At 37.7% G+C, this 17,185-nt stretch overlaps 1 protein-coding gene across 1 annotated transcript in view; it reads right to left on the bottom strand.

The window, feature by feature from the left end:
- Positions 1 to 8,667: 8,667 nt before the first annotated feature.
- LOC101736691 (transcription factor collier) overlaps positions 8,668 to 17,185 on the bottom strand; it is a gene marked incomplete at its 5' end in the record, with an annotated part of 64,808 nt that continues 56,290 nt past the window's right edge. The window contains 7 exons of the mRNA XM_012695865.4: positions 8,668 to 9,856; positions 10,257 to 10,535; positions 12,807 to 12,944; positions 13,697 to 13,871; positions 14,160 to 14,251; positions 14,985 to 15,111; positions 15,288 to 15,445. Of these exons, the coding sequence (XP_012551319.3) occupies positions 9,855 to 9,856; positions 10,257 to 10,535; positions 12,807 to 12,944; positions 13,697 to 13,871; positions 14,160 to 14,251; positions 14,985 to 15,111; positions 15,288 to 15,445 (971 nt within the window). The remainder of the gene's footprint in view (positions 9,857 to 10,256; positions 10,536 to 12,806; positions 12,945 to 13,696; positions 13,872 to 14,159; positions 14,252 to 14,984; positions 15,112 to 15,287; positions 15,446 to 17,185) is intronic.

Here is a 17,185-nt window from a genome sequence, read left to right as displayed (position 1 = left end):
TAGGGTCTCCTGCACTAAAAAGATATCAATTTGGTGGTCACGCAAAAAGTCAGAAACCTGATCACGTTGATTTGCGAGACCGTAAGCGTTAAAAAATCCTATCGTTACGGATAGGGGCTTTATTCTACTTATATACGCCATTGATTACCGGCGGAGTGAGGGGAGGACGTACGTATTTAATGACGCGTATACGTCGGCGTATTCCTGCACAACGGCGATAAAGTGTTGTGCAGTGGAGGCAGCGCGAATGGCGTCGCCCAAAGCGTTAACGCGCTCAAAGTTGATCGACTGAAAGAAGTCGATCGCTAAAGCGAGATTGTCGGACGCGGTCGGAGGGCAAGTCGCGGGAGAGGGACGAGTCGCGGGGGCGGGACGAATCGCGGAGGAGGGAGTTGTAGCCGTGTTCGTGTACGGCAGCGGTTTTGCCCAGGCCGAGACACTGGGCACCGCCGCCGGAACGAACGCTGGCTTAGCCTGCGACGCAGAGGGTGCCGAGGCTTTGATGTCTGGGCCGGAAGCTCGGAGGCGGTTTTGGCGGGCGACGCGGCGATTTATTTTAGGGGCTCGGGGGCAACCACGGTAATTCGCGGGGTGACCCTGTGTTCGACACAGGACGCAGCTAGGCGGTTCCGTCGCGGTTTTTTGGTCGCGAGCGCAGAGGGCCGTGGCGTGATCGCCCAAAAAATTAATGGTGTTAACTTTACCGTGCTATTCGACCACTAAACGTGAGCACGCGTAAAAATATTTAACGTTACTAAAGGTTTTCGCGTTCAATCTCGAAACTTCGAGTTGGATTCGGTTCGAGAAGTAAGTACGTGTGATGCTAGTGGTGGATTCCGAATACGCACATATGTATATGACCGATACGCAAATCAGCGCAAAACAAAGTCGCTTTGACATGTACAATGAAGTAGTCCACCTCATCTATCATTTTTATCACCCAAATAGGTGAACGGTACATCTGCAGCTCACTAGAGCCCATAGACAACTTAACGTAAAAGCCGCCAAAAACGGAGAATGGAGGCTTTACTGGCAGGACCTCTTGTGAGTCCGCGCTGGTAGGTACCACCACCCCGCCTATTTCTGCCGTGAAACAGTAATGCGTATCGGTTTGAAGGGTGGGGCAACCGTTGTAACTATATTTGAGACCTTAGAGCTTATATCTCAAGGTGGGTGGCGCATTTACGTCGTAGATGTCTATGGGCTCCAGTAACCACTTAACACCAGGTGGGCTGTGAGCTCGTCCACCCATCTAATCAATAAATAAAAAATTTGCCCGTGAGAGCTTTCGATACGCCATCTTTAATTACCTTTATTAATATAATAAATTTTGTGTATTTCCAATCAAAACTGCACTTCAAACTGTAACAGGATGCAGAAGGCACATATCATTCCAAAAACGCCAGATTGATTTATATATTTTAGTCATCATCATCATCATCATCTCAGCCTGTCCAATGTCCACTGCTGAACATAGGACTCACCAAGTGACATCACAATTGCGACAGCATTTTTCGACACAGCCAATGGAACAGTAAATTCTAAAACATTACAACTAAAAATAAAAGCAGTTAATAATAACATCACTAACTTTAATTGAACACTCAAAGTGATATTTCAGAAACTCCATTCGAACGTGCGTCCGAAATGTAAATTTTAGACGGTACATGTCTGAGTTTTGTAAATTTTTAGTTAACTTCCATTACTGCAGCATGATTTTTGAAACTTTAGTCAGATAGTTGGCAGTCCGCCGAGGCATAAATGAGGAAAATTTCCAGAACATTCTAGTAAATTTGAATTCTACTCTATCAACTTCTATGCATATTCAAATAGCGTGGGCTTTGTTTTGCTGCTGCAGTTTTATATGATGGCTTACAAATGAAATTGTTAAGAGAAAAAACGTTTCTTGTTTTTTAAAATGATGCTTGTAGATTCGCTATAAATATAAGAAATACGCAATGCGTAATTTCTTCACGGATTTTCGGTTTCAGACATGTATTTATGTGCGATGTCTATTAGAGATCAGAGGTCATGAAGTTCTTAAAATTTAACTGTAAACATTAACGATTTTCTAAAGACCATTCGTAAGGTTTCGTAGTTATGTGATATAAAAGGTCTTGAGATAAAACCAAAAGTATTTTCAAATTGGTGAAAGTGTATTTTGAGATCATCACATTCTTCTTCTTCTCTCTTACGTTTTCCCGGTCTAGTGCCAGGGTTCGCTTATCTACTTAAGCTCCGCCAATTTGCTTGGTCTTCGGCATCCTTGAGATCATTTATTTATTTATTTAACTTAATGTACAGAAGTACAATGGCGGATTTAATGCCTGAGGCATTCTCTACTATCGTCACATTATTTATTCATATTAATTTTGTCTATTGATTTGAATTGTATTAATTACTTAACTAAATATAATCTTGTATGCTTCGGGATTTCATTTAATATGAAACCTTTTTAGTGCAACATTATAGTACTCATTATATCTACCTCAAACATCAGTCACCGTCCTCGCCGTCGAGTAAATTAAGCCTCAGACACAGCCCACTGAGTTTCTCGCCGGATCTTCTCAGTGGGTCGCGTTTCCGATCCGGTGGTAGATTCTGCGAAGTACGGCTCTTGCTTGGGTTCGTGTTAGCAACGTCGTCAGGTTTGAGCAACGTGAGCTCACCTACTAGTTAGGAGTTAAGGTTCCGCTGAAATAGCTTCTCAAAGCTATCAGATTAGGAAGGAAAAAAAAAAAAACAACTTCTTGACATGAAAAAAGTAATAATCGAGATGCAGTCAGTACCTTTGAAGAGTTTGCTTGGCTCCCCTATACCTAACTTCTTCGAGAAGGGCATTGAAAAATTACCATTGCGCATATGTTGATTGATAGAAATAAAAAAATATTTATAAAAAAATTACTTTATTTTTCCGTATAATAAACTACTATTTCGTAGGTATTCTTTAATTACCTAAAAAAAACAATTATCTAATACATAAACGAGGTATGGATATTTTGAAAAAAAAAGTCAATTATACCGAACAACGAAATTGGTCCACTTCGTCGGTTGTCACATTATATTCAACCACCAGATTAACAAGGCTATCAAAATTCATTAGATTTATCCACTCTTGATTCTAGGAATTAAAAAAAAATTTTTCAAACTTATGTACCTGCATGCACATTAGGTAGATGCAAAACTTCAGTAATAATTTTAGTTATTTTTAATCTAAAAATAATATATTATACTTTGATATAATTAAAAGTAAATAGTAAACAGGTATTGCATGCTACACGTAAACATATATAGGTTTGTGTCTGGCGATGTCAGACAGTGACTCGTAGATACAAAGTGCTACAATTAAGTAGCGCCCCGCTCCGACGGAGTTCAACAGTTTTTCCCTCGTAATTCTATTACATTATTAACTTACACCGTGTTAAGGAAATAGTGACGTCCGCGGATCTTTGATATATTATGCCTTTTGTATTCGTTCGCAAATTTCAGAACGCGCTCTTAAATTCTATGCTGGTGTAATATTTTCTAGCTATACAAAGTCCCGTCATTGTAATATCGATTTAACGGTACTAAGTCCAACGGTATGCACTACTACTACGCAGTACAAACTGAATCAGTGGGCCGCATTCTCTGATCCGATGGTAGTTTCTGCGAAGCACTTTTCTTGCTAGGGTCAGTGTTTTTTTTTTTTACCTGGTGTTAAGTGGTTACTGGAACCCACAGACATCTACGACGTAAATGCGCCACACACCTTGAGATATAAGTTCTAAGGTCTCAGTATAGTTACAACGTCTGCCCCACCCTTTTAACCGAAACGCATTACTACTTCACGGCAGAAATCGGCGGGGCGGTGGTACCTACCCGTGCGGACTCACAAAAGGTCCTACCACCAGTGTTAACAACACCTCCAGTTTGAGCCCCGAGAACTCACCTACACGCTAGGGTAATGCTGATATAAATAAAAAAACCCAATTTAAATACTACATTTGAAGAACATTGTCAAAATCACACAGCAATAGTCTACAATAAATTATATGTATAGAAATATTTGTAAGCTCTAGTCGTATCATATTTTATTTTCATCGATATGAACGCCTACGGTACATACCGATAACGTCGTATTCGCATCCCTACAGGTGTGCGGAGCGGAGCCTGTTTCGCTTCCTTGCAGAGTTTGCTAGCTGAAAACTTTTAATACTTTAACTCGACTTTGCCTCAATTTCTCTTAACGCCTGTTGACACGCTCCGATGCCACGCATAAATCGTTTTACGATTTCATTCATGTTACACCTTACTACTAAGAACATGTAAATGTTCTAAGACGTGAAAATTTGCAATTATTCTTCTTTTGTTCAAAACCTGACCTTACTTGATTGCCACTCTCAATTTGAGGCGTCGTATCTGTAGTAAATCTACCCAAACACGATTTTGATCTATTCAATGCAAGTTTTTTGTTTTTTTATTTCGATGAACTAAGTTTAACCGTGTTATTTTATGTTTAAGTTCTATTATCAGTAAGAATACTTAAAAAATAAAGAATACCTGGTTAGAGCTGAATAATTTCCCTTGTTAATAAGACCTTTAATATGAAACTATACTTGAGACCTTAGAACTTAAATGCGCCACTCAAGGTGGGTGGCGCATTTACGTTGTGGATGTCTATGGGCTCCAGTAACCACTTAACACCAGGTGGGCTGTAAGCTCGTCCACCCATCTAAGCAATAAAAAAAGAGAAACAAATGCTACTTTGTTAATAGGTATTTACTGAAGCTATTTAATTCTTATTGATAAATAGTCCTTGACCTTCTAAAAACATGATGCAGCTTAGATTAAATATACTAAATATATAAATAAAACGTGCTTATCATGAATGCTTATTGTAAGGTGAACCTAAGAAAAGAAGTAACGTGTGGTATAAATTTATAGCTCTATTTAGATTATACAATCGCTTCACAGTAAAGTAAATCAGACAATATTTTTAACGAATTCTCGGATGATCGTAATATTGAAAATATTGTCTACAAAAATATTTTTCTTAATAAATGAGTGTCGAATCTAATTTCCTCTCTGTATTTGCAGTATAATTGAAGACAACAAACCTAATTAGTAATTTTATCACGAAGAAACCTAAGCAAAAGGACTCAATGCAGAGACATTTTCTTAGATAAAGTTATGATGTACTTGGGACCGAAAAAAAATATTAAATGCTACTCGTTTAATAATAAACTTGAAACTTTGAAAATAGTTTGCAAAAAATATATATCTAAAGTCGAAACAAAATCAAACCCCATCACGACACGACAAATTGATGTCATCCATCCCGCTCTCGCTAACAGTCGCAACATATCACCCGACGTACGTCCTCGACATTTTTCCTCTATATATTATTAATACATAAGTATAATCTGGTGCACTCTTCTAACGTTTGCGATCCGCATAAAGGCGTCTCGTTTCATATTGTTGGGTCTAGTTTTCCCAAGCGACCGAACCTCGAGGGTAAAACTCCCTGGGGTCGGTATTGACTCTACTATGGAAGGAAAGTTATCTGTACACCTATTGTCGGCCACCCCCTGTTTCCCCATCCTTATTTTCCACCCGGTCGCCTTACGACTTTCTTATGCGTTTTACGTTTTATTCTGTAGGCTTAGAAAGTTATTTTTCAATATTTTTGCGTTAAGGTTCAATATCGATAATGTATAGGAGGCATACCGACAGACATTTCGAGATGTTACCAAGTAAACTATTTGCACGTGGAATTTGGATGCAGACATTGAACCTAAGTCACGATATCATCTCCTTGTAATCAACGTGTTACAATTTAACGATGTTGATTCGAAATCTATTTGTAAGAATCTAATTTATTTCCAAGTTCAGTACAATGAAAAAATGATGGGATGGGAATGTGTCGGATTCTTATAAAATTTTAATTATATTTGTAAGGTTAAATAAAACATTATTGGACTTTTTTTTTTAAATCTGAAATTGGAACTATTCTGTTATTTCTGGTAAGAATAGTCTGGGATATTCGGTAAAAAAATTTTTTTAGACGATTCTTTTATCGCATTCCTATATGTAACACAAAATTTGGCTCTAGAATAAACTTCGCTTCTCTTTGTTTTCCGAGTGCTTTTTCAACCGAGATTTGAAAAAAGTCCATAACAGTAAGAAGCAGCTTGTATACCTGGATGACAAGGCTGATGTCCATGGATGGACAGGGACCACTCTAGACCAGATACTTCGTGTGCTCCCCTGTTTTTAATGTCATTCAAACCATTACGTATGTAGTTGTATTATGGATTATTGGAATGACGTATTGGAAGTACACAGGGTCGGAACAATTGCCCGGCACATTTCTGCCGCGAAGCTGTTTGCATTCCGTCTTGTAGTTTAGGATCGCTATCGCTCTAACGACATAGATTTCAGTCTCGTGTCGCAAGGCCTTAAGCTCGTCTGCCGATTTAAGCCGCGCAAAAAAATTCGGTCATAAAACAAAATTGGAGAGCCACTCAAATTTCTTAAAAAAAGAAAAACCAATCAGTAATGCGATCCTCCCTCACTTAATACGATTTAAGGCTGGTTGTACACCGGACGCTAATTTGGTAATGTGCGACTTCGGCACGCGACAGCCACGTGACCCGCGACCGCCACGCGACAGATTGACGGCACCGGACGATTTGTTCACTTAACTTGTTTATCTTAAAAGACAGCCAAACAGTGAACTGAACTCGTACTAGGAATAATCGGAAAAACATGTAACATTATTAGAATGTGGCATGTAGTTTTAAAATTCAAATCACTATTAGCGTAAACTGTGGTAAAAGCTTTTATTTAATGCATACTTTTAAAGTATAATACAATTAACGTTTTTCAAGTCCTTCTTCCTTTTTCTCTACTTTATCCCACTAGGGTGCCACCCCGCCTATTTCTGCTGTGAAGCAGTAATGCGTTTCGGTTTGAAGGGCGGGGTAGCCGTTGTAACTATACTGAGACCTTAGAACTGATATCTCAAGGTGGGTGAATCATTTACGTCGTAAATGTCAATGGGCTCCAGTAACCACTTAACACCAGGTGGGCTGTGAGCTCGTCCACCTATGTAAGCAATAAAAAAAAAACTATGTACCCAATTAATTTGCATTCACAATCTTACGTTATGCAAACGCACACCTTAAAAAGATTATTCTAAATATGTAACAATGCGTTGTGTCGCGACGACCGGACGGACGCGTGCGGGAGACACGTGCGCCGCACACGACGACAAACGAGGTCGGTCGACTAGTCGTTCATTTGGATTATTGTATCGCAATCAACTTAGACAAAGTGGTTCGTGTACCGGCAGCCTTCTACGAGATTGAATATCAATTTAACTGAAATCATCATTTTACTTAGCTTATTAGAAGCTAGAATTTAATATTACGTATTGTGATATTTTAGCGTACTTATAATACTTTTACTTACCTGTTTTCAGACAATGCGATTCAAACTTGTTTGAAAAAAATAATAATTACTTTATTAAATTCTTTTCTTGATTATACTTTTACTTATTTGCGGGCCGGGGGTCGAATCTGTAACACTGAGACCTGCCCAGCCTTGAAAATGAAAAAAAAAATGAATGGGAAAATTATGAGCTTAGTCGTAAATCTGCGATTTGCCACCTACCGGGTCCAATTATGAATCTAATAAAATACTAAAATCCTTCGCTTTGGAAGAGCTATACCCACACAGTACCAACGCACGTCTAAAAGAATTATGCAGTACATATATAAAAACGCACCTGTCCACAACAAGCTTCGCATACCCGATCCTGTGGACCGAATGGTAAACAGTCGACGTCGCCCTAAGCACATCATTACGGATCCTCCCGATTGATTGACGGTACCTTTAGGTGCCTCAAGTACCGATCACCATCCTCGCCGAGACCGTGGCTTGTGACGAAGGGCTCGACGAGAAAATTAACCCACAGACACAGCCCACTGAGTTTCTAGCCGAATCTTCTCAGTGGGTCGCGTTTCCGATCCGGTGGTAGATTCTGCGAAGCACTACTCTTGCTAGGGCCAGCGTTAGCAACGCACCCGGTTTGAGCCCCGTGAGCTCACTTACACGTCAAGGAAAAGCTGAAATAGCCTCTCAAGGCTATCAGCATAGGTAGGAAAAAAATCTATCTATCTAATCTATCTATGTAAATCCCTTGCTAGTTAATATGAAATTTGTTTAATTAGTTTACTCATACAAAAAGCGCGAGCTAAGATAGGGCTATTTGGCATTTTTATGCTAATCAGCAGTAACACGATCCCCATTCTTTGGTAGTTCAATTAGAGACAGCGATAAACCCATACATTATCTAGTCATGACAACAATAGAAACATTACCCTTGGAGTAAAATTGTTAGTATAATATTTCAAGTAGGGCGAAAGAGTACCATGTGTGGAATCACAATAGTTTAAAAGTGAGTTTTTGTTCGAGTCACATGTGATAGGACAATGACGAATGAGGGCATTCTGTAAAAATTATGATATATTTAATAACTATAACATATAAATTGTTCCTTTTAAATATCTCTTTGTGGTCTGAGAAGCGTTCATACATGTATATAAAATAATATATTTGAAGTGATTGATATACAATTACATACAATAAGAAATGTTGTCGATTGAAAATAAAAGGTCAAATAATTATTAATGTAGTTTAATTTCGTATTTCTTAATATTTCTTTCGTGAACGATTACAATTTATACATCTTATCGATACAATTCGAGTTATATAATACGTCACTACATATTCCATTATTTTTGGATAACCGACGAAAAAAAAAAAATGAATTTCTCTGAATCGAAGCCGTCTCCAAATGGATTTCGTATACACATTTATTTTGATAGTATCCGATGTTTACTTATAGTTTAGATATAATATTTTGTATCGATATGTTTTGTTTCTAGATATGGTCGCTTATTTAAAAGACAAAAGGCAAACCCGTAAATTAAAGCGTAATTTGAATAATTCAGATTCGATTTGAGAAACAAATTTACCATTCGCCTTTTCTATATTAAAATGTTGCACGCAGGATAGATCTACATTATTAAATACGTAATAGGTTTTTCAACTGCAATATGTTTTATAAAGATCAAATAATTTTTAATGCACGTAGAACTATCCCAAGTACGAAATGTAATCTTATTAAACAAATTAGACAAATTTACAATTATTGTTACGTTAATAATTTACAGTTCTTACGATAAATATATCACAGATTTTACAAAAACAAAATCGACACAAACAAACGGAAAAAAAAACGTAATTTAAAATTTACAAACTCCTGAGCATTTCCAAGATTAGGTAGTTACTAAAATGTATTTAAATAATTTAGAACCAAACATTCATTGAATCATTTTGATATTATTCATATTCTATACACCGTCAAATACACTATATTTACACAATTATATGTATATTATTACAATTGTATTTACATTACCCACACAGCCACCTACAAGGTATATTTTTATCTGCTTTTAGAACATGAATGTTCACTTCGATTCAATAAAATTTTTGCTATGTAGCTTGATAATATTTTAAAGAAAGCCTTTTCAGGGTATCAATCTACTCATTTTTGACTTTAAATTGTAAATTTCAAAAATGTTTAGTGTTGTTCAAATGTTCAAAAATAAATTACAAAAAATTACACTCATATCGTGTTTATTTACTTTTACCTTCATTCCATTGCTCATTGTTGGACCTTTTTAAGAAGTTGTCGAAGTTTACTTGGACGCTAGTGGAGCTGTCTGAGCGTACTGCTGGGAACTGCAGGTCGGTAAGGAAAACGGATTCATACTGAACGGAGACGAGACGAGACCGCCCATTCCTGAGAACAAAGAAATAGTATATTTCAATCAAAGAACACGTAATCATTTGAATATTTATTCACGCATGCTCTTAATTTTCGTGCAATTGAAAAATCTAAACAAGCATTTGAAATGCAACTAAAACTTTCTTCGGTGATCGTTCATCTCGCTCGGCTATAACTTTCAGACTTCAGATAAATGATGATGACCAGTATGCTTAGTGCGAGTTTCTTAACGTTCTCGATAGCGTAAAAGTTAACATAAATTTTTATGCAGTTGGAACAGCGCCTCTAGCGGCAAACGTTTCAAATCCATACAAATTCGAGTTAACTTTTACGCTATCGAGAACGTTAAAAAACTCGCACTAATCCTAAAGATAAGCAACGTGACGTAAACAAAACAAAACAGAACGCTACTAACATTGAACTGCGAGATGGTGCCAACTCTGTAGGTGTACGTTGGGAACTCGCGGCGGGCTCTGTCTCACGACCGCAAAGGCGCTTCTAGACTTTTCCTCTTTATTTTGATGCCCTTTCATATCATTCGCGGCGCATTTCGAATGAGTGTTTGCCGGACAGTCGGCGCCTTTAGAAGCGTTCCTTTCAAAATGTCCGCTATCTCTCGTATTATACGCGTTATAGTGATGGTCAGAAGATAAATGTCCATTCATGTTGGCCGGGTGATACGGTCCGAGAGACACTGGTCGGTAAGAAAACATGGGGTTAACATAAAGCGACACAAACGAACAGCGGTGCGGAGAAAGCGTTGCAAATGTGAAATCTTGTTTGTTTTGTTACAGCACGAGATAAGCTGAGTTGAAATGTTCACGTTCGTTGCGGGGAAAAGAATGAGAATTTTCTAAAGCAAAATCTACTTTAGCTGGCATGCTAATATAATAAAAATAAAAACATAAACTTCAGTGATTTGTTAACCGTAAAAATATTATATAGAGACTCGGTCTTAGATACGCTCCAATAAACTTTGCATGAATCCTTGATTTATTATTATGATATTTTTTATTATTATTGAAGGATTACTGAGGTCATTCCAGTTTCACCAGGAAAGGTTGGCGAGCAAAGGCTCAGCCAGGAGGGGTGGGATTTGCTAACATCTACCCGAGCGCCTCCGAAGGAGACCCAACAGCTCAAGAGCATCTGCTTCTCGAATGAATCTACTACCGGATCGGAATCGTGACCCGCTGAGAAGATCCAGCGAGAAACTCAGCGAGCTGGTGCATGGGTTAGGTTGCACGTCGAACTCTTTGTCGAGTTCGACGAGTACGGTTACCGGGTAAATATATTTTATAATATATTAGATATTAATAAACTATCAAGTGATAAATGGTATTGTGACGGGTACATACCTACACGCCTACATACTTAACATGATTTCAAACACAACTAATTGACTTTGAACATGCTGTGTTTTTTATTATAAAGTTCTTCTGACTAAGTTAGGGAGGGTGACGAACGAGTTTCATTTTATCGAATAATTACTAGTACCTACGTACTTCTAATACGTATTACCCTATTATCAAGTGAAATTAGTTGTTTTCTAATGTTATGTCTTCTTCGAATGAAATGTCCCTCGTAGCGATAATGTACATAGCGATAAAATTGAATATCTCAGACCGAATTGACAACTTTTTTTTGGTCAGTAGGAAATCGCAATCTCTAAACAAATATAAGCAATAAACAAATAAAAATAAACAGCCGGAATTCTGCCATCCACTGGGGATGGAGGACGGGGTATGTCGGAGTTGAACCGACTAAAAGCGTGCTATCGCTCAACAACCTACATTCGAACCTCGCATGAAACAAAACTCATGAAAAGGTAAAGGGAGAAAAGGGAAGCATTTAGTGCAAAGGGAAGTATCTCTCCCATCACACTTCTCCTCGGGACGCCGGACCGATGGTCGTCGGCGCCACGACCTAGCAGCCCTCTCGGTATCAGTGATTAGGTAGGGAAAAAAGAAGGTATCTACAGTGCGGACTTACGATTTTTATGTAGGTTATACATAAACCTAATATTTGTACGCTTTACTTACAGGACATAGTGACACATTTATTAATATTAAGCACCATCTTTGTTAACCTATGACCACATGTATAAAAAAAAAAACAATAAACAATACGGCCTACCACTGGAAATTACCGATCAGCGAGTTCGGTGGTAGGTATAATACTTGGAGAATGCCGCTACCGATTCTCCGATCTATCCCTAAGTCAACTGTTACATCACTCATGGGAATAAGCAGGTTGGTCACAGCCAAAAAAATCCACAGATTTTCGCTAAACGTACTGTGTAAGTCAAGTAGTTGCCGTTACAGTTGACTACCCTATTCTTCTTAATTAAACAGTATCCTAATATGTTTTACAATTCAACAAAAAGAAAAGATGAATTTATTAATACCCTTTTATTAGCTTCAAACGTATGTATGTAATGGAAACTTTGAACATGATTTTGACCCCTTCAAAACGTCAAATTAACTCGAAATTCGGTATACTCATTAAGGACCGATGACAATTAAAATATAAAAAAAAAATTGACAAAAAAATATTGAAAAAATTTAAATTCAACTAAAAAATGGAAAATAAATAATAGTTTAAAAAACTAACAAAATACGCTTTTATAGAAAATCCAACTAAAATTTAGAAAATAAATTTAATTAAATTAAAATTAAAAGTATATCAGAATATTATCAAAATAACCCTTCTACTCATATGTCTTCATAAAATATTTGTATCTACTGATACCATGCACCCTACGCTTTTTTTACAATAAAATAATTTTTTCTTACACTATTTTTAATTCAAATTTATTAAAATTTATTTTCCATTTTATTAGTTGGGTTTTCTATAACAGCGTATTTTGTTAATTTTTTTAAACTATTATTTATTTGGTTTAAATGAAAAGTTTTTTTTTTGTCAGCCTAATTCACAGTACTGTTTTATACGTCTGAGTACTCACGTGAGGTAGTATTGAATAGCGAGGTGGGAGGTGCGGGGTAGTGCTGTGGATGAGGGTAGGACGCGGGCGCGGCGTGCGGGGTAGACGCGGCGGAGCAATACCGCGGCGAAACGGAGCCGCCACTACGCGCGTACTCTTCTAAAAGAAAAAGCCTGGGATCAACACAAAATTACAGTTAGGACCATTCGGTTTGTCAGTCAATAACTTTAATTGGAAGTCATTGTGGCCTAAAGGGTAAGACGACCGGTGTCCGGATTTATTTTTAAATGAAATACGTATTCACGATTGATTTTCCCGGTGAAAGAATAACATCGTGTATTAAAAATCGAACCCGCAAAATTATAATTTGCGTAATTACTGGTGGTAGGACGTCTTGTGAGTCCGCACGGGTAAGTACCACCACCACACTGCTTATTTCTGCCGTGAAGCCGTAATAATGCGTTTCGGTTTGAAAGGTGGGGCAGCTGTTGTAACTATACTAAGACCTTAGAACTCATATCTCAAGGTGTGTGGCGCATTAACTTTGTAAATGTCTATGGGCTCCGGTAGCCACTTAACACCAGGTGGTTCGTGAGCGAGTCCAACCACACAGGAAAATATTTTTTTTTTTTTTAATTTGGTATTTGGTTTGGTAGTTGATATAATTATTGAGACCATTAAATATCAGTTTATTACGAAAGGATACTAACATTGATAGTTACATTGTTCAAGAACCTAATACTTATTTGGAATACTATATAGTAATGGAATGCGAAAGATTTATCCGTACTAAATTCATCCTTTCGGATCTCGGATTTTGTTATATTTAGGAACTTCACTCTCAGTAGGTACGGCCATTAAAAGTAAATCTATTTCATTTCCGTTCACGATTAAAGATTTTCAAAACCCACCTTCGGTCCACTGCGATGCCGCAGTGTCCTGCACGCTAACCGCCAACTGTCCAGTATACGAGTTGAAAGGCATGCTGGCTGGAGGGGACCTTGGCGCTCCTAATCCAAGCTGATTGTTCCTTGGCATCGAATACAATGCTTCCGCTAAGTCAGCCGCTCGTTTTAGAATGATTTCCTAAGAGGAAAGAAAGGAAGATAATCAGAAAACAAATTGACGAAATAAAAAAAATAGGTAATAAGACCAAACGCAAAATAGGACTTGAAATATTTTTTGTATTTATCTGGAGATAAAGTTCATGGGTGCTCTATGTTAAGTGATTAAGGGTTTGTGAGCTTAGAACAATTACATTCATTAATAAAAAAAATTAAAATTAGAATTTAATTTGAAAAGCATTTTTTAATGATGTATTTATATAGTATTTCAACTATAACGAAAAGCCATATTATACTCAAGATAGGTTACCTTCGGCAGTTTTTCCGGGTCACCGGGATGTCTCGGTATAAGTTTCTGTAGCCTCTGGAATCCGTAATCTATCGTCGGTTCGTTGAGTGCTGCTATGCGAAAAACACAAAAACAAAATCAATCATTAGGTGGCCCGAACAAATGGAAGCCTAATTGATGGATCGTATAAGAGATTGCGTAGAGTTTCCCTAATTACGTCTTGGTTTGAGGAAAAAGAAATTTGCAGATTATTATAATGATGTATTTCGAACTCCTACATTTTATTTCAATATTTATTTGATTTGATTACCAAACTATTCATCTTGGTTATTTACGTCATATCATGGCTATTTCTGTTTGGGATGGTATTCTAAATAGAGATCGCTTCATGTTGAGCAATTAACAAAGACGTAGCGGACTATTTATAAAAAAAAACGGTATAGATCTATGAGTACTCTGAGGAATTGTTTGAGATGATTCTATCATCTCGTTTTTACCACCGCACCGCCCGCCACCGGAAAAGAGTTCATCCATACTACCTGGAGCTCCGTTACTCCGTTCATCCACAGTGCGCTTCCAGAGATCTTTTTTGCCACGTACTATCCGGCTTTGGAAAGAGCTCCCCTCCATGGTGTTTCCCGGTCGCTATGACATATCCTTCTTTAAACTAGGCTTGTGGAGATTACATAGCGGTAGGCAGCGGCTTGGCTCTACCCCTGGCATTGCTGAAGTCAATGGGCGACGGTAACCACTCACTATCAGGTGGGCCGTATACTCGTCTGCCTACACGGGCAATAAAAAAATATTATCTAGTATCTAATATCTAGAATTTCAATTTGTACTCACAAACATAAACAAATCTGCCGGGCGCTCCTTTACAGAATTGCTTGCTCTTGTATGATAATGTCACTTCAACTACCCCCGGTATGTGTCTTGGCGGTGTTTGGACTCGTATCGCGTGTGATGTTATTAACTATAGAAACAAATGTTAATTTTTATTTAAAAACACCTTCTAGAACTTTCAAGAGTTTCGTGAACTGTTAGATTACTTATTTAATTAAATTGCGTAATAATCGAAATGAGCTAGAAAAAAAACTGAATTTAAGATAAACATTCGAATATATTTTGTTAATGTCAAGTATTCCTAACCTCACTCCAGACTAGCATGGTTCCGAACACGACTTGCAATCCGTCGAAGAAGTTGTCTCCTACTATAATCACGGTGGAACCTCCTGACGTCCAGCCTTCGCTGGGCGAGATGGCCTTGATGCACGGCGTAGCGACCGGCAAAGGTGGGTATAAGCCAGCTATGATAAGAGGAAAATAATAATTATTTACCAACAAGATCAGAAGATAATGATGAACTAATCATTTATTTGAAACGATTACGTGCGAAACATATATTAAAACTTCATTATTAAAAAAAAAACAATAATTTCTTCAACTTGTGTGACTTGGCTGCCAATCACAACCACCCTACGAGAAGCTGAGGACTGGTGGAGGTGGAAACAGCTCACGAGACAGGCCACGATTACGTAACAGGGACACGACCTTCAGTAATGAAGAAAGCGATGAAGAGAAAAAGGTTTCAACTTGGCATTAAAACATACTTGTTGAATCTCAAAACATGCTATGCTATAAACATCATGCTGAGAAGAGTCGGCGTAACTAATTCACCGGACTAGTTTTTCTGTATAGTTAGATACTATTAATCGTATTTGTTCCATTTCTTTTAAATGTATTATATATTGGAATTTTGATGGAAAGTTCTGTTGTAGTAAAACATACAAGGAAAGTTACGAAGAGAGTTTTATTAAATATAATCTTTCTTACGGAAAACTACGTCAGCGTTGTAAATGCTATCGTTTTAAACTTGGCCTGTGAAGAGGCGTACATCCCAACAACTGGAAAGTCGAATAAATGGCAAAACACCAAAACTCATTCCATCCTACTTATTTATTCGCTCCGAGTCGTTTCAGAAAAAGGACAATTGCATGCAGTAAAACTCGAAACAGACTATTTAACTCTAAGAAACATCGACGTGAAATTAAAAATAAGTTTTAAGTAATAGGCATAAAATTGATTTACGCTTGCACTTTCAAAGTCGTTGTGACGTTACGAATTTTACGAGGTGGTTGCAAGAAGGTTCTAGTGTGGGGGAGCGACGGCTCCGTAAGGGGGGCACAAATCTTACGAACAAAACGCCGTTGTAATAAAGAGAAGAGAAAGTGAATTTAAGGGGACGAAAGCAGATTATATCGGTGGTCCTTTTTAATTTGACTAATATTAAAATCCTCCTCTTTAAATTATAAAGGTAATATATATTCGAGCAATTTAAGTTCGTGTGTAAATAAAGTACAGTTTTGCTGTTTGTTGTCATTTGGGAAACAATAGCTACGTTGAGAAAGTTTGTTTATTCGTTATGATTATTTCCAACTATAAATAAAATAAATTGCCAACTAAATCGGCACAAAAATATTTGATGAAAGCTGTCCTCAAATAAATAAATACTTGGGATAAGTGATATGAAAACAATACTTATGGGAAACAGTCGAGTGCGCGTATAAAAGTTTTCTAAATTTTCTCATCCGCGCCGAGTAATCCTTCGCGTTGGTTTCACGCCGTCTAGTCTCCTTGAGAACTTTTACGCTAACTTTGTACGGAGATGATTATTTTAAATGTAGCTTGTCTACAAGATAGTAAAAAATCAAATTTGACTCATCAAAGTTGATAGATGGAAATGTGGTAGGATGTGGGAAGAAACTTCCTTTTGTGAGTCCGCACACGTAGGTACCACCACCCTGCCTATTTCTGCCATGAAGCAATAATGCGTTTCGGTTTGAAGGGTGGGGCAGCCGTTGTAACTATACTTGAGACCTTAGAACTTATATCTCAAGGTGGATGGCGCATTTACGTCGTAAATGTCTATGGGCTCCAGTGACTACTTAACACCAGGTGGGCTGCGAGCTCGTCCACCCATCTAAGCAATAAAAAAAATATTGTAGTACAAATTTCAATTATGGTAGGGCGTGCAACAAGTCTTGCGT

The sequence above is a fragment of the Bombyx mori genome, chromosome 23, assembly GCF_030269925.1.
Source record: "Bombyx mori chromosome 23, ASM3026992v2".
NCBI lineage: Eukaryota > Metazoa > Arthropoda > Insecta > Lepidoptera > Bombycidae > Bombyx > Bombyx mori.
This window is presented reverse-complemented; position numbering and strand designations above follow the sequence as displayed.